Source organism: Nyctereutes procyonoides, unplaced genomic scaffold (assembly GCF_905146905.1).
Source record: "Nyctereutes procyonoides isolate TBG_1078 unplaced genomic scaffold, NYPRO_anot_genome, whole genome shotgun sequence".
Lineage (NCBI taxonomy): Eukaryota > Metazoa > Chordata > Mammalia > Carnivora > Canidae > Nyctereutes > Nyctereutes procyonoides.
The window spans coordinates 44597706-44618623 of record NW_026575043.1 but is presented as its reverse complement, the minus strand read 5'-3'; the positions used below and the strand labels follow the sequence as shown (position 1 = coordinate 44618623).

Sequence of the window (20918 nt, the reverse complement as noted above, 5' to 3'; positions counted from 1 at the left end):
AGATTTTCATAAAATAGGCAGAGTGAAACTTCATTTTCTGGAATGCAGCTGGCCTAGATCTTTAATTAGCATGTTTCCTGACCCCCAACTTTTAGGAATGAAATGGCTTCTTAAGAACATACACCAAAGATAGAAGTGTATTAGGAAACCAACTTTGAAGGATTGGCTGTGGCCAGCACAGCTTCTAGCCCAGTGTTCTGTACCCTTAGCCCAGACCAACCATCCACTAATGTTTTAAGCTATGAATAATCACCCTGCAAATGTTGAGAAGGTCCTAGGTAGAAAAATAGTTTTCTAATACTAGAGAGTGACACCATAGTCAAATGTTTTTAGTAACAAGAGCTTGAAATGAAATGCACACAGTACAGCAAATGAACTAACCTCTTTTGAAAGTTCATTTGAAGTTCTATTATGTTTTGAGGGTTTGGTTTAAAATCAGATCTATTTAACAACATGGAGGAATTTTCCAGATGTAATAATGGTCAGAGAAGCCAGACACCACAGCATGTCTCCTGTGTGATTGCATGAACAGGCAAAGCTAATGTCTGGTGAGAGGTCAGAATGGAGTCCCCTTGGTCTGATGAGGACAAGAGCTGAGGCATTGCCAGGAAAGGGCGCGGGGCAGCCTCTGGGATGCTGGATATCTTTTACATCTTGATCTGCTAGTGGTTGTACAGGAATATGTGTGTGAAAGGGAAGATAAGTAAGCAAAAGCAGGGGCCATAACGTTGGCCACACATTAACTTCTGCAGACCAGTAGAGGCTATTCTTTTACGGTGTGTAAGAACATTCCCTTAAAAAAGAAAAAGAAAAAAAAAAAAAAGAAAATTCCCTTACCCTGTTGGTCTCGGTCTCTGTAACTTGAGCCCATATGATGATTGACTTTTTCCAGCATATTATGAATTGTTTGCATCTTAGTATGCAAACATAAGGCAAAATGGAAAGAATTTTAAGGGGAATACCCAAATACCCACCTCCCTGGATTTCGCCAGTTAAAATTTTACTGTATCTGTTTTACCAAATATCTTTCAATATGATCATTTTGTTTGTGTGCTTATTTCTTTATTGTCCACGGAGCCAGTTGCTAGAGCCATCTGCTAGATCATTACATGTTTGGTCCAGTTTGTTAGACAGGACGTAAGTACTCAGAGCAGATAAGCTAGCCACCCCCCGCCCCCAAAGGTGCATCTGGAAGCTGGACTGCCAATCTGAGAGTGATGGTTGTGTTATATATTGTCCTGGCCATCCCTGCATGAAAGTCTTGTAATGTTTGAGTTCCCTCTATCCTTCTTAAAGTGTTTTGTCAAACTACAGAAGTCAGAGACAGATACACAGAAGCAGTTTGCCCTTTTTTCGACTATGTCTTAACTATTTAAGATGGCAATGATTTTCATTTCCTATGAATTGAAAGGCTTTAATATTAACCTCTACATCTCTCGTTCCAGGGGGCGATTTGCACTATCACCTTTCACAGCATGGGGTGTTTTCAGAGAAGGAGATGCGGTTTTATGCCACTGAAATCATCCTGGGGCTGGAACACATGCACAATCGGTTTGTTGTTTACAGAGATCTGAAGGTAAGGCACTCTGCTTCCAGGACCTGCACAATAGATATTGAGGTCCTGGCTCTCCGGATGGTTCCTTCTTGCCATTCCCCTCACCTCAGCCCCTGTGAAGGCCCATCTCTCCAGACTCTAAACTTTGTTTCAGGCCCTCCTTTCCTTCTTCCTTGTCACTATCAGCTCAGCATGGGCTCCTTGGCCTAGTGCAGCACACACACTAACTCAAAAATTTTAATTAATTAATGAAAGGCAAGATAGGAGTCTCTTGGCTGTTGCTGATTTTACAGTTAATTGTAATGCACTTAATGTTCACTAGACAACTGGTTTAGCCTTGGCTCTGTGTTAGAACTGGTGATGTACAAAGAGAAGAAGCACATAACATGTGTTTTCCGGGATCTGTATGCGGGTAAACCAGGCCATAGAATGGCTGAATCGCTCATCAGAGACAGGGTCGATCAGCCTACAGAACTTCCCCTAAAGGCTACTCTGAGAGTTTCATGTTGTTTTAGGACTGTCTTCAAAATCATTAACAGATTTTTAGATCCCTGAAGAGCAGAGCCTCCTACTGCTGTGTCTGGACTTCTTCATTCTTGTTCTCTCTCTCTGGACTTGAAAAAAAATGCATTGAGTCTATTCCAAGTTTCCCCTCTTCCAGGCCATGATGCTCAGTCTTGGGTTCTACATTCATAAGGGAGCTAGGAGTTGGCTCAGCACCTCTGTGGTGACACTCACCACCAGAAGACAGGGAGAGAGATAAAAGGGACCTTGACAAATTATAGAAATGATCATGCAAATACATAAATGTGTTACAGATAGTAATAAGGAGAAAAATGATCAGAGAGAGAGTTTCCCAACAGGGTAAAAACACTCTGGGAGGATGTGTTTGCCTTCTTTTTCAGATTCCTTCTTGAATGAATCCAGTGTAACTACTGAAATGCACAGATTATGCTCCTTTTTCTCAGGAGCTGCTGCTATGTTTTGATTAGCTGTCTTAGCTTTTTAAGGTTACCTTCCAAGAATCTAAAATATTATATTTTATTTTTGAGACTCTTACTTTGTCACAAAACACTTTGTAAAATTTAAAGCTTTCTGCAAGGTTACAGAATTATCTCCTTAGTTTTCATCTGAGCATGAAGAAGGAAAAAAATGTATTTTCATTGAATTAGAATTAATTAGACACTGGTTGGCACATGACATTTTGTTTCCTCCTGTGAGTTTTGCAGAAGAATAAAATATATGCTGAAGGCCCATGAAGCGCTATTGTAATACATTTTAATTTAGATCTATAACCGGTCTCTAATTATCTTTATGCTGTATTTTTTTTTTGTTTTCTAAGCTATTTAGTAGGCAGTGGTATTATTTAATTTCTATTCAAACTGAATTCTAGTCACTCATGATTATTCATGCTTCAGTTTTATAATAGTATGCCATTTATTTTTATTTCAAGCAAAACAATTGTTGATTTCTAGCAGAAAAATATTAAGATGACTGTAATTCGATGTATATTAGGGAGAGGAGCTTCGTTTCCCTGATTATACTGACTAAATCTAATCTCAATAGATACATTTTAGTCAGAGTCATACTGGGTCATTCGGTCAGGTCCTGTGTACTGACTGATGTTCAGAAGCAGAGATGCCATTCACTGGGATTGGTGCCCCACTGTGGAATGTTCTGATTTCTTTTTTTGTTGTTGTTCTGATTTCTTAGATCTGTGTTGGTACCTTCTTGTGACTACTTTCTGCCATGTGCTTCATGGGCTCATTCCCTGAGGCCTTTGTGGTTCACAGAAGCCATGTGGACTCACTCCCTTTGTGGAGAGGCGCCCTGCTCTGGCCGGGCCTCAGTTCTCCGCAGGGTTAGGAGGGGGCGGGGAGGAAATATTTTTTAACTGATGAACTTTGGTCGTCCCCCTGCAAGCTCTCTCCCTGTGTCTCATTATCTCATGAGTAGACTCCTTTGTGTATGCATTGCCATTTTTCTGTGGGATTTAAACATGAAATGCGTTCCTGTCAGTATCATACTTGGATGTGACAGTGTGGAATTAGGGTTTGGATAAAATGATAAGATAGCACGTGACTATAGTTGTAGAAATTCCCAAGCCCTGTGACAATTTGGGGACTCCCGAAGATCATCTTGTCTTTCTCCTCAGCCTGCAAATATCCTCTTGGATGAACACGGACACGTCAGGATATCCGATCTCGGTCTGGCCTGTGACTTTTCCAAAAAGAAGCCACATGCAAGCGTGTGAGTAGCACAGCATCTCTGTTCACTGTTCCCTGTTGTTTCTCTACCATGATGCGTTGACTGGTGTAGACCCCAATCTGGTCACTTGTTCACCCAGCTTTTTCTTGCCAAAGGTGATTATCAATATCAACCAGGCCCCATATCCCTGGTTTTGGGAGAGAAGATAAGCAGGATATGCCTCGTTTGTCTTCAGGGAGCATGGATGGATGGACCCACAGCGTGACCACAGGGGCGGAGTGTCTGTGGTGGAGAGAAGGACCCCAGACCCAAGACCATGCCACCTGTGTGACCCTAGTCAGTCATTTTATCTGCTTGGCCCTCAGTCTTCTCCACTAGAAAGTAGAAGCAATAATAAATCCCTGCAAGGTGTCCTGAGAATAAAGGGAAGCCCATGTGCCCGGGAAGGTGCAGAGGCATCTGCGTGTGACTCTTCTGGGAGGCCCAGAGGTCAGGCTTCCCTTTCTCTCTCTCTCTCTCTCTCTCTCTCTCTCTCTCTCTCTCTCTCTCTCCATCTGCTTTCTCCTTCATTTTCAGAATGGTTTTTTATCTCCCTGAAAGAAAATTAGGAACCTTTTTTTTTTTTAATTAAAAACACAAATCATCTGTTTGCAGGCCACGTTAGACTTGAGCATTAATTACATCAGTCCTCCAACAGACCATATGGAGGGAGCCCCCCGGCCCCACAGCCCCCAGCCAGCACCTGACCCCTCTGCACGCTCCCCTCTAGGGATGGACAGTGCCATCCCAGGCCTCTGCAGAAACAGAAGGGAATGCACACCAGTTTTCGTTTATGATCCTTCGGCATCAGTTTATCTGGGTGGAAAACATGGACGTGTATGCAGTTCGTAGAAAAGCAGATGAGTGTTGCTTTATTCTTTTTCTTTGTAAATGTATCATTCTCAGCACAGAAGTCCTTTAAAATTACATTTTATTGTCCATATTGAGCTAGCTTTCATCACTGTATAGAATGGGCTTTAAGAAACTCCCAAGGGTCTCACTTTACGCATCCATGCAGAAAATAAACCCTAGACCCTTCTTTCTGGTTGATGAAATAAGGTGGTTCTGCATTACAATACCTGATGAGGGACTACATTAAATCAGAGTTGCCTTTTAAAGCTTCAATCAAATGTGAATGGTGAATAGCACTGAGTCTGTAAACAAGTTTCTCTCTTCCTGCAGAATCTGGGGTCCAGCGATAATAGCATTAGCATTTTGCCGGCACTTTACAATTATTAGGCCAGAACCTGTGGTTGCATAAGCTTCTCTCAGCAAGTTCATCAGGCAGTTTTAAGAGGGTTGTTTGAATTTTTAATGCAGTAGCTATTTGGTATGCTAATTTCTTCAGTTTAGTGTAGCCTGAACTGAAGGGGAATCCAAGAGCCTCAGAAGAGTTAATCTTGCAAACGAATTAACTTTCAGTGTTGGGGTTATTTATTTCCTTACAGAGCTGCACCCACTTCTTACTGTAATTCACCTGTCAGCTCTGAGAGGCAGGCTGGGCTGTTCTCAGGATTCAAACAGTAGCTGTAGAAAGGGGTAGGATTGAGAAGGTTGGTTTCTATGTTTACGTGATGATAGTGAGGCCACTATTCTAACAGTGCATCTCCTGGCCCAAGAACAGAGGCTTTCGAGTCAGCACATCTGGGTTTGAATCCTCCTCCAAGCTCTATGCCTCCTTTCTTCCCTCTCTCTAAAGAGGAGATGACAGTGGCATTTATTTTATCCAACTGTTGGGAGGGTCAAGTCCACTGATGAATGCAACAAGCTTTTATGTAACATTGGCTGGGTGCCAAGTGCAGGCAGTACTGCGGGGACCCCCTAGGACTGGCCACGTAGGGAGTGACTGGTGTGTGGGTGGCAGTGGTGCCAGCAGCCACCGCGCTCACTGTGTCATCAGCTGAACATCCACCATCCCAGGCATGCAGGGCCAGCTGCTTTGAATATGCTCTTATCTTTACAGAAACACCAAGCATTGCAGGTAGAATAATCTACTTTATGGCATGGACACTGAAAGCCAGAGAAATCAAGTAACTTGAACAGGGTGACAGACCTGGCCCATTATAGGACTAGAATTAAACTCCACCTCTGACTCCAGAGCTTGGGCTCCTTTCACTTACATGGGTGAACTGCCTGACACTATGAAATGGTCCACTTCATACCCAATGAGGATGTTTGGCCAGAATTTCACCTTGGACTTGGTTTCTGAAGTCTTCTCAAAGCTACAGATGTGATCTATGGACTTCATCTAGCCAGTCCATCTACAAGTAGTGCTGTGGTTGGGGTTCCCAGTTTGGGCTCCCACTTCATCCCTCTAGTGAGTCCATTTAGTGCCTCATGAATTACCATAAACTAAAAGTTAACTGTGCGGTAGCCCAGAGAAAGCAAAGAAAGACTTGGGGGATTGAACAGTTTACACAGGCCTGATTAGAGTTCCAGCTTAATTTTATCTAAGAACACAAAGCTATGTCTCATGTCACAGTGTCTCAAAACCTCCAAGTGTTCTTTCAGGATTCAGAGTAGTTCAGATGGTCAGTGAGAAATGTCAGGGAGCACCAATAGCTGCCATGCAGTCAGAATCAGAAAGCCACATGGTATGTGATACGGTATTTGGCTCTGATTGTGTCTCATGTCAGCTTAGAGAGCTGGCCTGCATTAGCCTCCTGTGTTTATCCTTGCAGTACTTTCCATTCCAGAATTGGGTTTTGATTCTGAGAATCATAGGCTTTAAGGTCACCACAAAGGTCTTTCTGGGCAACACAGAAATTAACCCTTCGCAGAGACTGATTCAGATGCCCCTCATAGAAATCTCCAGTGCCCTCACAGCATGGCTGGATGGCCTTAGGCTGTCAGACTTAAGGATTCCAGACAGTGGAACTTATCCAGGTTGCTGGACCTTCCTTGATGGGGCAGCACCCATTTTCACTGCTTCAGAGCAGTTTTCCAAAGTTAAGACTCTTTAAACAGCACTGGGCCCAATGCTGAGCCTGGATCAGGAAAGATTAATGAGTGATCCAGAATCACTTTTCTGAACAGATTCTCAGTGCACATAACCTAAGTGTGATTGTAATAAAATAAGACTAGATACATAGATTTCTTCTGTGCCAGCACCATTCTAATCCATTACAAATGTGTAATCCACATGGCAACCCTGCATGATACAGGTGTCCTTTTATCACCCACCTCGTCAAGGAAGATCAGTGAGGGTGGACACTTTGGCGAGTATGGCCTTTGTAGGAACTTTTTCGGGCTGTGTTTTTGAAAGCCCCCTCTGAGCTGCCTCTCGCTCTTTAAGTGAAATGGTGCACGCTCAGACCCTTAAGGAAGAGTGGGGAATGGAACAATGGGAGGGGGTTCAGAGGTACAGAGTAGTGCAAATCAAGATCAAATGGTTGTCCTTCCAAATCTTGTTCTCAACTTCCTGAAAACCATCCTCATGTTTGCTTAGCAGTCATTTGACCTGTCGGCAGCCCTCAAAATTTGACATAGAATTTCTCAATCTTTTGTACCTGTTGGCTTGCACCCTCATGTCTTACCCACTCCTTTGGGGTCTGTCTCTGCCATGCAGACTGTGTGAGTAGCCCCTACCCTTAGCATGTACCAGCTCAGGTCCTAGCACGGAGGGTGGTACCACACAGGAGGGGTGTCCCCATCCCTTCAGGTCCATGGCACCACCTGTAGGTGCCTGCTTACCTTCCCCTCCCCGACCCCACCCTACCGCAACCCTTGCTAAGTCCTCATTACCTCTGGAACAGGCAGAAGACCTCTTCATTAGCTGTCGTGCAAAAAGACTAACATGGTTCAGATTTCCCTTCTGAGACTGGAGCCTGAATTTTTTCATATTTATCTTGTACTATAATTTGTTTCTACTCATTCCTATACTAATTAAGACAGAAAAGGTTGTCTTCTCATTGGGTGTTCCATGAATCATGTTGTGTGGAATCCCCATTGTGCCCTCCCCCTTGTTTACAGTGGCTGCAATTCAACAAATGATGTCTGGACCTCTGGGCTGAGCTGTTAATGTGTTATACAGTGGGCATGCTCTGATAACCGCATGTACACTTTCTTCTCTCTAGTGGCACCCATGGGTACATGGCTCCCGAGGTGCTGCAGAAGGGGGCAGCGTATGACAGCAGTGCCGACTGGTTCTCCCTGGGTTGCATGCTTTTCAAGCTTCTGCGAGGGTGAGTGAAATGCATCCTTCCCGTACTGTCGCCACAGCATGTCCTCTGATCAGAGTCCAGGCTAGTTAGACGTTGTTAAGCCTTAACCACCATGCTAATCTAGACAATGACCAGAGTTCTTTCTGCCCTATCAAAGCGAGAGCTTCACTCCCATGAATGGTTAGGCAAAAGGTTTGTTCCATACCTTATAGGAATGTCAACACATTTAAATCTAAAATAACACTGCTTTGAAGTTCCATTGATAAGCCTTTTTTGGAGGCATAAGTGTTATTTTAAAATGTGCATAATTGAAGAAGGTAGGATGATTTTTTTTTTTTGTTAGGAGTCATTTACTCATGATTGTCTCGCCAACATTCAGTGTTTTGAGGGTGACAGGAAAGGCCCAAGACCTGAAATGAACTGATTTTAAAAGTGTGCAGGTATGCGGGAGCATGCCAAAGCTAATTTGCTTTTTGTAAAACACAAAATGCAACTGTGTATAATTTTGTGTTTTTAATTAATTGGTGTTAGTTCTCAACTACTAGAAATGGAGAAGTAGAGCAGAAGGGTTAGGGAAGGCACTGTCAAAAATACTGTCCTCATATTGAGCACAACGATTATGTTAAATACTTCCATTAATTTTTAGAAATTTTCAGCCAACCAGAATGGAAATCTGAAGTTTCAATAAATGTTTTTGGTCATTTTCATCCACAAAGATACAAAAAGTACTTTATTTTAAAATTTCCTGGTCAAGACTCTCCCTTTTATATTTCTGCTGTGAACACAGGTCTGGTCATTTGCTAAGCTTTTCACGTTTCCACTGGGAAGCCTCGTTGAGCACGGCCACATCTTCTTACCATAATTCGTACATTCGGCAAAGGGGCTGGATTACGTGTTTCGCCCCAAATTAGGTTCCCAGCACCCTTGATGCTTCCCCAGGACCCTGATAATCTAGTTGTTCTCTATTCACCGTTTTCACTTGGGAACCAAAATCATGTTACTGCCCCCAGAGTCAGGTCCTGTTGGTCCTTAATTGAATTACTCTATTTGTGGAGCCTGGATGGCCCTAATCCACATCATCAGACTTGCTGACCTAATTAGAGAGTTTTGCAAGACAGGCCAGAGAAAACCACTTCCCACATGAGACGTCCTTCCACCTGGTGGAGTCTCTGTATGTGTGGTGAATGCACAGAGGTAGACCCCGGGAGATGGGGTTGGAGGTACTGAATCCATACCCCCGGGATTTTGAGACCATAAAATTCCACGCAACAGCAAAACTGTTGAATAAATCAAGTCAGGATTGAAAAATCAATAGTAAAATGTCACAGGGAAACTTGCAAAGCCACGTATTGAGGGCTTGATTCATGTCTTTTGTTTGATACTAGTCTGTTTATAATAATGTCCACACATAGAAACTGGGGATCATCTGGCCTGACATAGTTTTTAAAAGATCTGAAAATTTATTTATGAACAATATGCCAGCAGTGTGATTTGCGGCTATTAAAGTAAATCCCGTTGTATCTGGCCACATGTCAGATTCGGAGTACTGAATTGGGAGGTATTTATTCTTCATGAGGTCCTTGATTGAGCTCAGTGGAAGCACTGTGTTCACTGCAGCTCCTGTCAAGAAGAGTCTTGGCCACAGGAAGACATCCAGAGGGTGTTCCTGAGGGTGGGATGAATGGGATGAGAGGAAAATGGTGAAAGATCTAGAAACCATGGCTGATATGGAAAGGTTGGAAGAGCTGGGTACAAGGATTAGGGGAGTCCTAACTATTGGCTTCTGGCTGGCTGAGGATCCATCTTCATGAAGGGGTTCTGTTCATGCTGGAGTGCTTTCAAGAGCAGGCATTTTAAGGAGGGGAAAGATTTCAGTTTGACACAAGAATTTAAAGGAATGTTGTGCTTCACAGGTAGCGAGGTCCCTGTCACTGTCTGGGGACCACCTTTTGAGCCTGGCGTGCAAAGAATCCTTCTGCTGTGTAAGAGATGGGACTAAATGGATCTTCCCCATTAAGATTTATGGTCTTATGCCATTCTCTGCATCACTTGTTCAGAAGCCATTCACAGGAGAGGAGAGGGTACTGAAACCAGAAGGCAAAGAGACAGTTGTTTGACTTAAATGGTTTAGAGGAAACTTGATTGAGCACCTACAATATGTAGGAGACTATGCTTCATGCTCTGGGGAGAGAGAGAGAGAGAGAGGGTGGGAGGAAGGTAGGAAGCCACATCCCATCTTTAAGGAGCTTGCTGGAGAGTAGAGATGTCCACACATATGGGCAAGGCAGGCTGCAGTGTCCCCGGGTTAGGGGGTGGGGGGTACACAAAAGGGCCCCAGGGCTAAGCTGGGAGAGCAGGGCCAATTCCACATGGGATGCTCTGTGAAGGGGGCCTGGAAGGGGCTGGCAATTCCAAGACTCTGGAGCAAAGTGAACATGTTTTCTACAGGGAGCAGACAACATGGGGTGACTTACCTTTCCCCAGTGGTGACATGGGTGGGTCAGGTCACTGTTTGTCAAGAGGGGTGGGCATGCTGAGGGGATAATATTGAGGAGACTGGGTCAAGATGGGAGAGCCTAGAATGCCATATGGTAGAGTGGTGGGGGCTTTTACGCCAGGACCTGTGGGCCTGGGACCTGAATGGAGGCAAGTGGCACAATGGTGTTGCTACGCTGATCTGTGGGAGTGGCAGTTGCTATTTTTTCTGATGGGTGCTTGGATATGGAAGCTAGGAAGCTAAGGGGTGCTGCTTGGTAATGCCTGGAAACATTTTCGGTTGTCACAACTTCGGGAAGGGCTACTTCTGACGTCTGGTGGGTTAAGGTGAGGGATGCTGCTAAACATCTTATGATGCATAGGATGGGCCCTATGCCCCAACAAAGCATTGCCTTGCCCAAAAGGTCAACAGTGCCGAGGATGACAAAGTCTGCTCTACAGCACGTCTCTTCCTTCCTTCCCACAGTGGTGCAGTGAGGTTGAACAGGTGGTCACCAACAGATTTTTTTTGCTTCTCCTTTTTTGTAGTCATTTGCTTCTTACATGGACCAGCAGTGCCTCTGCTGAAATGCTTGTCTGCACCCCTCACTTTGCCTTGACACCCTAGAAGAACACCACAGAGGCACGAGGAAAAGGAATCTGGATGTGAGCAGGCTGTTCAGGCTTGAGATCATGTTCTGCATCCATGTTCTGGATTCACAGGGATGGGACAGGGTATTGAAGAAGTGTCCATGTTGCAAATGAATGGGATTACTGCCATGATCCTCAATCTAGATTTCAGATGTCTGATAAGGAAAAGAATTGATGTGACAGTAGCTTTGATCCTAAACTTGTCACCTCTGATGGTCTGTCCCTGAAGGTGTCAGATGCAGGGAGAGAGCCTGGGTGGTGATCCGGGAACAGCTGAGCTCTGCCCGAGGTTACCAAGTTTATTCCTGTGGGGAGAGAAAAAAGGGAATGTTTATAAATATTTTGGCAGTTACTGGCTTGAGTTCAACTCGTATTTGATGTAACATGTCATCTTTTTGGTGTTCTAAAATTAAATGTTGATGTAAGAGCTTTGAATCACCCTTACTTACAAATGTATTGCTTTTGAACTGTGTGTGTGCTTGTGTGTGTTTTCCCATCATTTCTCCCATCTTGAATGCTTTGCCAACTTGCTTGGAGGGAATTTGCGGTGCTCCCACTCGGTCTGTAACTCGAAAGCCACATCTGACCACGGCACATGTGAGTTTTCTTCCCGTGGCGGCGCTAGGCGATGCAGCCAGAGTGGTGCATGCCTTGGGGGGAGAAGTGGGCCTGCCCTGCAAGCTGTTGGCAGGCCTGAAACTGGCTCCTATTTAAAGTGGCTGCATCAGGGAGCAGCTGCAGCCACACAGGATCTGCGAGCACCACGTGCCTCCCTCCAAGCAGAGATTATTACTATCGTAGGGTCTCTTTAACATTTGCCAAAATAGAAACAGAATCTTTGGTTTGGTTCACAAAGAATAATCAAGACTACATTGGAAACAGATGTGCATCAAGATTTCGAACTTGAAAGAGCAAACTTTCTCAGCGCCACGGCCCGGAGCTGCATCGCTGAAAAGCATTTCCGACTGTTTTCCTATTGAGTCGGATGTGGAATAGCCGTGTTTGTAAAGCGGGCTGGGTAGTGACAGGGTTCATGTGCTGGAAATGTTTTTGGCACCACCGACTTAACTCCACTCCCCCTTGCAAGCCTCCCTCTGGTCTCATGAAAGACTTTTTAAATTTAGCACAGAGCATTTCTGTCAGAACACAGCAGTCCTTCTCTGCAAGGGTCAGGGCACAGTGCTTTCCTTCCGGTGGCAGGCCCAGGCCAATACTCGGGGCGTCGAGAGCAGGACTGGGGTCCCCAGTACTGCCCACAGGAGTCAAACCAGCAGGATTTGCCCCTGTGCGAGGACATCTGCTCACAAACCCTTTTTATGCGTTCAGGACCTTGTGTGGGGTGGAGACAGCCGTGTCTGGAAGAGACTACAGTTTTAATAAGATTTAATAAGCTAATATTATTTTGCTCTTCCACCATGAACATGTCAATATCTCTGTGTCTTTCACACAAGAGGATGATACAAGTGATGGTTTTTTAAATGATTATATCTTATAAATAACAGCGTACCATTTGTTGTTATACCCGATTTGCTTTTTAAATGCAGTAATTTTACATATTTCTTTTTAGAAACAAGTAGGGGAAACATTTCCAGTCAAAATCTAGCTTAAAGATTAGTGCATGTTTGCTTGGCACTCATTCACCTTGTTTTAGATTTTATTTTTCAAAGTATTGCTTCCAAGAGATGGAAATTACTCTATTTCATTGCATGGTAAGAAGGAAAATAAAGCATTAGAGTGCCCTCTCTTGTACAAAATGAACATTAAAATATTTAAGAGAATAAAGGCTCTGAAATGTAATAATCCCTTCCAAGAGATGATTCAGTGCATTACTTCACTAATTTGGTGAAGTAATGGTCAGAGTGGTAGCAGTTATGTAGTGCAAGGATGAGCTCTTTTTTCTAAATCACATCAGTACTCCAACTCATTTTATAGAGTAACTTTCAGATATTTTACAGACTATCTTGCCTCTGATGATGTTATATATGCCTCAGAAATAAATCTGTAAGATTCATAATTTTGTAAGCATGTCATGCTTTAAGAAAACTCAATCATATATATGTATATATAGATACATATATATATAGTTCTCCCTTCTTTAATTTTCAAGTAAAAAAGTAAGACCAGTTCTTACTTTAATTTTCAAGTAAAAAAGTAAGACCAGTTCATAATTTACATGTTTACTAGTCTCTTTTGAGAAGATCTCCTTTAAAAGCCAGCTTCTCCAGGGTTTTAATAGCAGGATAAAGAGTAAGGATAGTTTGTTTTTCAGTTTGTCAAGCAGACATTCATTTTGTAAAGTCAAGGTTCATCTTTCTTAATTTCGTCAACGATTGCTGGAACAGATACTCCCGTATATTGCCATATCGTGGCTGCTTCTAGCATACGCGTTGTCTGTTGGCTACCTTTGCTATTTCTGTGAAGTGCGTGACCTTATGCCCATCAACAGATGAAGAAATGAAGACTAACCATTTCCGTGACTGGCCCGCAGCCAGTAAACACCCCCGTCAAAACCTCAAACTTAGGTCTGCTGACTTCTGAATTTGGGGCTCTCCATAAGTAAAACACAAGGCAGCTCTCAGGGGCAGCCTGGGTGGCTCAGCCGTTTAGCGCCACCTTCAGCCCAGGGCGCGATCCTGGAGACCCAGGATCAAGTCCCATGTCAGGCTCCCTGCATGGAGCCTGCTTCTACCTCTGCCTGTGTGTTTTTCTGTCTGTCTGTCTATCTATCTCTCATAAACAAATAAATAAAATCTTAAAAAAAAAAAAGAAAGGCAGCACTCAGAACTGTGGAGGGCCTCGGGCACAGGGTTCATTTGTATCTGTTATCATTAAGGGAAGGTACTGCATCGTTACTGGTTTCCAGTGGGGGAGGCCTGTTCATCTTGGTTGTGTTTTGGTTGGACTGTGGTTCTTTGGGTTATTTGAGGGACTAATACTATTTTTCTTAAAATAAAATAAAATTGTGTGAAATTTTTTATCTCAAAACACTAAAAGTGACAAAAAGTTATATAACCGACCTTCATTTTCATGACTACCGGTCGGCTGCTTATTTTCTTTTTAAGGATATTTTTAAATATCAGTGGGAATATATTTGCTGAAGCATGTTTTAGTACCATGATTTCATTGATGTGAGGATCAGACAGTTCAAGTGAGCACAAGCCCCCCATCCCCCCTTCAGACCCTAATGTACCCCAAGACCAGTCTTTCTCTAGAAATGGTGAATGGGTATGGTTTGTATATTTCTGTGGTTTTGGATGAACAGTGACAGAATCCAGGATGCTACCCAGACATGAGTCAGGGACGTGCACTAAGTGAACTGATACCACATTGTCATAGCATATTGTTCATTTCCATAGGCACAGCCCTTTCAGACAACACAAAACCAAAGACAAGCATGAGATAGACCGAATGACCCTCACCGTGGTAAGGAGATTAAAAACTCTGTTTTTTTTTTCAAGATTTTATTTTCTTTTATTTTTTTAGTAATCTCTACCCACAATGTGGAACTTGAACCCATAACCCTAAAATCTAGAGTCACATGCTCCACCGATTTAGCCAGCTAGGTTTCCCCTTAAAATCTCTATCCTTATTTGTATCTTAATTTTCATGTCTCATTCCATCACAACTGGTGTAAAAATTTGCTTTCTTAAAACAAATGAGTGGAGATACAGTTCCTAAAATTCCTAACTGGAAAATTTAGTGAAAATAGATGCTGAGGCAGAAATTAAGGTTTGCCACCTGTCAGTAAGGTAAAGATCCAGAAAATCAAAAACCAAAATAAGGAGATCAAAGAAAAGAAAAAAACTGCAGAGGCACAGAAGAACAGGGAGCCCTGTTTCTCCTGACCTGGCCCCAGCCTGTTGATTGACATTGAAAATGACTAGTAATCTGCGGCACCTGGCTGGCTCAGTGGAGCATCCAACTCTTGATCTCAGGATCATGAGTTCAAGCCCCACGTTGGGCATAGCCATTACTTAAAAGAAAAAAAGAAAGTGACTAGTACAGTTTCATATTTCCTTAGAGTGAATATTAATTCATGATGAATCTGCAGTTTTTCATTTTAACACTGTCCTTACCTAAGAGATGGCCTTTAGGTCTGCTTGGGCGTCAGGGCCCTCCCTCCAGGAGTGCATCTTTGAAATCATGCTCTTTTTTCCCCCAGAATGTGGAACTCCCAGAGGCCTTCTCCCCGGAACTGCGGTCCCTCCTAGAAGGCCTGCTCCAGAGAGACGCCAGCAAGCGACTCGGCTGCCATGGGGGCGGGTAGGCTGTTTTAGCTCTTGAGTCTTGTCACCCGGAACACATAACCGTTTCAGTACATCACAGATCATTCCTAGCCCCTGAAAATCTCCCATTTTGATCTGAGGGGGGGAAAAAACTCATGGAAAATATGTATGCTGTCCTTTGTGTTTTATAATTAAGACATTGAAGGAGTCGCTAACTTTTTAACTTTAATAATCAATCATGTTGATGGTGGAAATGAATCCTGATATTTCTCAGTTCTTTTGGGGAAGTTTTACTAATTATGCTTGTAGTTATGGCAGTTCAGTATCCTGATCATGGGTCTTACATGTTTTCTCCCATGCATAACCAGCCAGCTGCTGTTTTACACATGCTTTCTAGCTGCTAGAATGCCTTCCTGTGGTCCTCAAACTTGACTGATATTTTGGCTGGATATAGAATGCTAAATCGATAATGATTCTCCCCCAGAACTTTGAAGATACTGCTTTATTGTATGTAATAAAGTTCGTCATGGAACTGAGTTATCACTCCTTCTGTCAGGCACTGGCAGTTTCTTGTACTGCGGAGGTTCATTTTCTTCAGCTTGGGGAATACTGTTTTTTTTTATTTATTTGACATCCCCTCTCCTCTATTTCCTTGGTTAGCTCGTAGAACTCTTTTTAGGTGCCTGTAGGGATTTCTAGAATGGTCGTCAATGTGTCTTTCTTTCCTCATGTATTCTCTGTATCTTCGCTTTGATTCTGTTCTACATTCTGTTGGCTTAAGTCTCTAATCCCTCCAATTGCTTTTCAAAATCTTTAGCAGGCTTAATTTTTCCAAAATAGAACCTTTCAGAGGTTCCCCTCACTCCATTAGAATAAACACCTAGCTGCAGGCATTTTGGGATTGGATTTGGAGGAAGAAAGTATGGTGTTTGTGTGTGCGTGCGCGTGTGTATACATCCGTGTGTGTGTAGAGGGTTCCACATACAGAGTTCAGCCTGTCCTCAGCCTGTGGCTCCCCCACCCCCTATCCCACCCCCTCTGGCCCCGGGCAATAGCTCTGCCACTTCCTGCCCTCGGTCACTGCTCCTGCATCCACATGCCTCCTGCATCCTGCCTGCTGATGGCTCCCCATCCCTCTTTGTAATGCATTTATGTCTCTGTTCCTCTTCCATCATTTTAGTGGTTGTTGGAAAGGAATAAATGCAAAACACAAAGGGACACCCTTTGACTTGAATTCATTCATTCAGTAAACACTTACTGAGCACCCTCTGAGTGCCAGCCACCATCCTAAGTGCTGGGGCTGAGGCAGTCCACAAGGTAGCCACAGCCCTGCCTTCTTGGAGCTTGTATGGGGCCAGGGGTGAATGATATTATAGAAATGATGAAATAAGTAATGATGAAAAGATGACCTCAGACAGAAGAGCGTGAATGAGATAAATAAAGCAATGATGTCCTTGAGCCGCCAGCTTTGGGAGGGGGGTAGGAAGGGACCCCAGGCAGAAGGGTTGGTGAGGGTAGGGCTTTGAGGGTCAGTCAAGCTTCCATGATGCAGAAGAGCAGGAAGGCTGGAGAGCCAGGAGAGGGAGATCAGGAGCCAGACAGAGAGGCGGTGAGCTCTCTAGGCAGGTCCTATAGGCTGTGTCTCCAGACTTCACTGTAAGTACAAGGAAGCCTCTGGAGAGTCCTGGGCAGGGGTGAAGGAAGATGGTTTGAAAAAATGATGTGAGTGCGACGTGGGTCAGGTGGGGCTGCAGGCTGTGTGGCTGGAGTGCAGGCTGGGGCAGGGGGCAGTTAGGGCCATTCAGGGAGCAGGTTGGGGACCTGGATGATGGTAGCAGTGGCAGGACATTCAGCATCCCCTTCATGATTGAAGACCCCATGGCCCCCACTCAGATTTGGATCTCCATGAGGATTGGAGGCAGTAAGAAGAAGCCCCAGGACTTGCCAGGGGGTAGGCTGTAGAGTGTAGAGAGAGTGGGTATCGGGGTGATCTGGCTCTTCAGCCTTAGACAACAAAATGTGGGAGTAAGTCAGGAGTTCTATGGACCTCTTGCCCAATCGAGTGGAGATACCAAGTAGGTGCTGGGTGGGTGGGTCTCCTGGTGTGCAGGACAAGGTCGGCACTTGGGACACAGAGCTGGGAGCTGTCCGCAGGTACAAGGCACTTAGTCATGGCAGGGTGAGGTCACCCAAAGAGTGATAGCCGAGGAAGAGGGCCGAGAACCAGCCCTTGGGGCTCTACTGCAGGGGACAGGGCTGGGGGAACCCTGGGCAGGCCTGTGGGAGAATCTCTGGCGGGCATGGGGACTGCATTTTCCCCGTGCAGGCTTTCTTCATGGTATATTCAGGCCCTTCTCTTCTGCATAAATTGAACTTTAAGGGTGATCTTTGGGAAAACTTTTTCTTCAATTAATAAGAAGGTTTGCCATGCACTGTGTTCCTAGATTTCTAGTTTGCTTCTAAATTCACATTTGGGGCTTCATATGCCTGTTGTTTGATCTAACATGCCTCATCGACATTTGCTGTAAATCTCCTCGATGTGGAGATCTCTAATTCTTGCTTGAATTTGTTCTCATGGCGACAGAATTCTGTGTGTCTATATATCTGTGACAACTCCCTGGTTCTCTCAAACTGGAATACACATCCCTGATAAATTACCATATGGAATAATACTCCTAGCTTCTGCATACAGTATTTCAAGACATCCAGTGTTTCCTGTGTTGCTTTGAAAGAAGCATATTAAAAAAAAGAAAAAAAAGAAAAAAAAAGAAAAGAAAGAAGCATATTTTACTTGTTTACTTAAAGAACTGAAAATGGTCATTCCTCTGTGTTTTTACCAGGAGACAGCTTTTGGAAAATATTTCTTAGGTTTGCAAATGCACCCTTACCACCTTTGTGCCTCTTCCACAGGGCACAAGAAGTAAAGGAACACATCTTTTTCAAAGGAATCGACTGGCAGCACGTCTACTTACAGAAGGTACTCTGGGGGCACTGGGTGGCCTGGATCCCCACTTCCTGGGTCTGTCCCACCGAGCCTCGAGCCCCGCCCCCGGGGCGCTCTTGACCGCAGTGTGCTGCCTTCTCGGGGTGCCTTACCACTGACTCCCTCCGGGCTGAGGTCAGTTTCCCTAGTTAACAGTTTCAAACTACCTGCAGTATACATTAATAAATACTGAAGTGGAGTTGTTATCTAATTCAAATATCCATATAACTGAGATGTTTTTAGCTTTCGCTCACTTTTTTGACTTCCTATCTCAGTTAGTGAGTGTATTTTCATATAGACCTTTATAAAAGTGTACAAGAAGCATGTGTCACAAATCTACATACACTTCCAAGCCCACACCCCACAACTTAAGGATCAATATGACTGGATATCAACAGAATCCTTTATTTTAGGATATTTTTATATTCCCATTGGTACAGGAAAACACCCCCAAATTAAAGTCTTTAAAAACACGATCAGCTGTGGGTTCATTTTTGCATGATCTCCAACTGTCAAGGAATGAAGCTGTATTAGTCCTGCCTTACGGGACCGAGAGAGCGATCTGTGGCTCCATTGGTGTCGGCCTTTGGACACTTAGGAGTGTAGAGCACCCCTCTTGCCCTCCCTGCACTTTAAGGCTCCCACAGGTAGTTGTGGTGCTGTGTTGTCTGGGAGGTGGAGTTTTCCTAAAGTTGAGCTGGCAGGATGTGCAGTCTGGAGACTTCATCATATTCAATAATGCTTTAAGACTTTGGATGTGAATCTTTCTTTTTGCCCCTTAACTTTCTCTAAAATCTAGGGTCTTCTTTTAGGACTGTTCCATGCACAAGTTTATCTGTGAAATATGTATTGTGCTGTGTACCAGCTCGACTGGAGGGCTCACAGAGTGCAACACATCAGTGTCTTGCACAGTGCTCTTGCTATAGAGTGGTAGGCTGGCACAAGCGGTGAGGTGATCCAATAACTGAACCAGGCTTCTTTGGATCTTCTAGTACCCTCCACCCTTGATTCCTCCCCGAGGAGAAGTCAATGCTGCTGACGCCTTTGACATTGGCTCATTTGATGAAGAGGATACCAAGGGCATCAAGGTACATAAGGGTGTTTTGGAGGGTGGGGAGATTTTTTAGTGGCAGTCAAAATGAATGATTGTCTTAGCATTGGCCTGCTTGTGGAATGTCACTTACCACTGACGACCTAACATATTTGAAGCAGGTAGAAGTCAAGGACCTAAATTAGAAACTATGAAACTATGTGGACTAATCATTTTATGTTTGATAAACTGGTAAGTGGTCAGTTTCTTATGGATTTGGATATATTTGCGATTGAAATAAAACGCAGGGCAGCCCAGGTGGCTCAGCGGTTTAGCACCTGCCTTCAGCCCAGGGTGTGATCCTGGATACCTGGGATCAAATCCCTCATCAGGCTCCCTGCATGGAGCCTGCTTCTCCCTCTGCCTGTGTCTCTTCCTCTCTCTCTCTCTCTCTCTCTCTCTCTCTCTCTGTGTGTGTGTCTCTCATGAATAAATAAATAAAATCTTAAAAAAATAAAATAAAATAAAAATGAAATAGAATGCAAACGTATATGAAGCAGAGAAAAACAACCGTGTGATAGCAGACACATTTTGCCTTGTGCCAAAGAGCCAGCCATCTTAATCCTTTTAAGTATTCAGATCTCTCTGTGTTAGGAAGGAAAGAGCAAACATCGTGAGTCATTTTGCATTTGTCAATCAAAAGTGAAATAATCACTGTGTTTTTTTTGTATAATCCTCTGCATTTTTCAAACTTTTGTTCATATCATTATGTGTCCCAGTAGACAAGGCATAATTACAGACGGTGAGTCATGAGGGAAAATCATCCTCCTCAGGCTGCTAAGTCAGAGTGTATCACTACATGTCAGGCTCACGTCTGCCCCCACCTTCTCAGCTCCCCCCAGGACCTCCCCTCCCTTCTTAGCTGCCTCCTTATACCCTGGTTGTGTGAACCCCCCTCATTTTTCCTACAAGCAGCTCCCCCTCCAGAAGACTGCAGCACTCTAAGCACACACACCTATGAGGAGCTGTAGCTAGGGACACAAAGGACTGGAACCAACAGGGCATGGGGACAGAAGTGGTAGGCACGCGGCAAGGGAGGAGGGAGGCCAGGTGCATCAGGACACGAGGAGTGGCAGCTGGTTGGAACAGGCAGCATCAGGGAGGAAGGGTCAATTGGGCTACACCCAGGACCAGCTTCCCAGGAAGAAGAGCTTAGGCCAAGGGGAAGCGGAGGTGTGGTCTGGAGCAGTGGCTCCCACCGTTGGGGGGACGGCAGCATGCCCGGGGCCCAGATATGTGTATCACCTCCAGACCTGGTCTGCAGCCTAGAAGGACAGCACGGGTCCAGTATGTGAGTACCGCTGCACAGCCATGTGGTGGAGAAAGGTCATTTACAAAGTCACATAAAAGGATTACTGTTTTCACAGTAGAGTTGTCATCAGATGTACTACCATCCACGGAAGGGTGTTAGATAACTGTGATGTGGTGCCCACAGATATTTTTGAGATTATAAAGAGATTCTCAAACTTTAAATTTTGTAGACCATAATCAGGGCTCTGGAGTTGGACATACTGAGCTCAGATCTGCT

General features: G+C 44.2%; 1 protein-coding gene across 10 annotated transcripts in view; it reads left to right on the top strand.

Moving 5' to 3' along the window:
* GRK3 (G protein-coupled receptor kinase 3) overlaps positions 1-20918 on the top strand; it is a 128966-nt gene that overhangs the window by 93477 nt on the left and 14571 nt on the right. For all 10 annotated transcript variants that reach the window (XR_008664096.1, XR_008664095.1, XR_008664093.1 and 7 more), the window contains 7 exons: positions 1446-1576; positions 3711-3805; positions 7879-7986; positions 14448-14514; positions 15254-15354; positions 18228-18294; positions 19293-19388. Coding sequence is in view for 6 of the 10 variants with exons in the window: in XM_055322652.1 (XP_055178627.1) it covers positions 1446-1576; positions 3711-3805; positions 7879-7986; positions 14448-14514; positions 15254-15354; positions 18228-18294; positions 19293-19388 (665 nt within the window). In the remaining 4 variants the exon portion in view is untranslated. The remainder of the gene's footprint in view (positions 1-1445; positions 1577-3710; positions 3806-7878; positions 7987-14447; positions 14515-15253; positions 15355-18227; positions 18295-19292; positions 19389-20918) is intronic.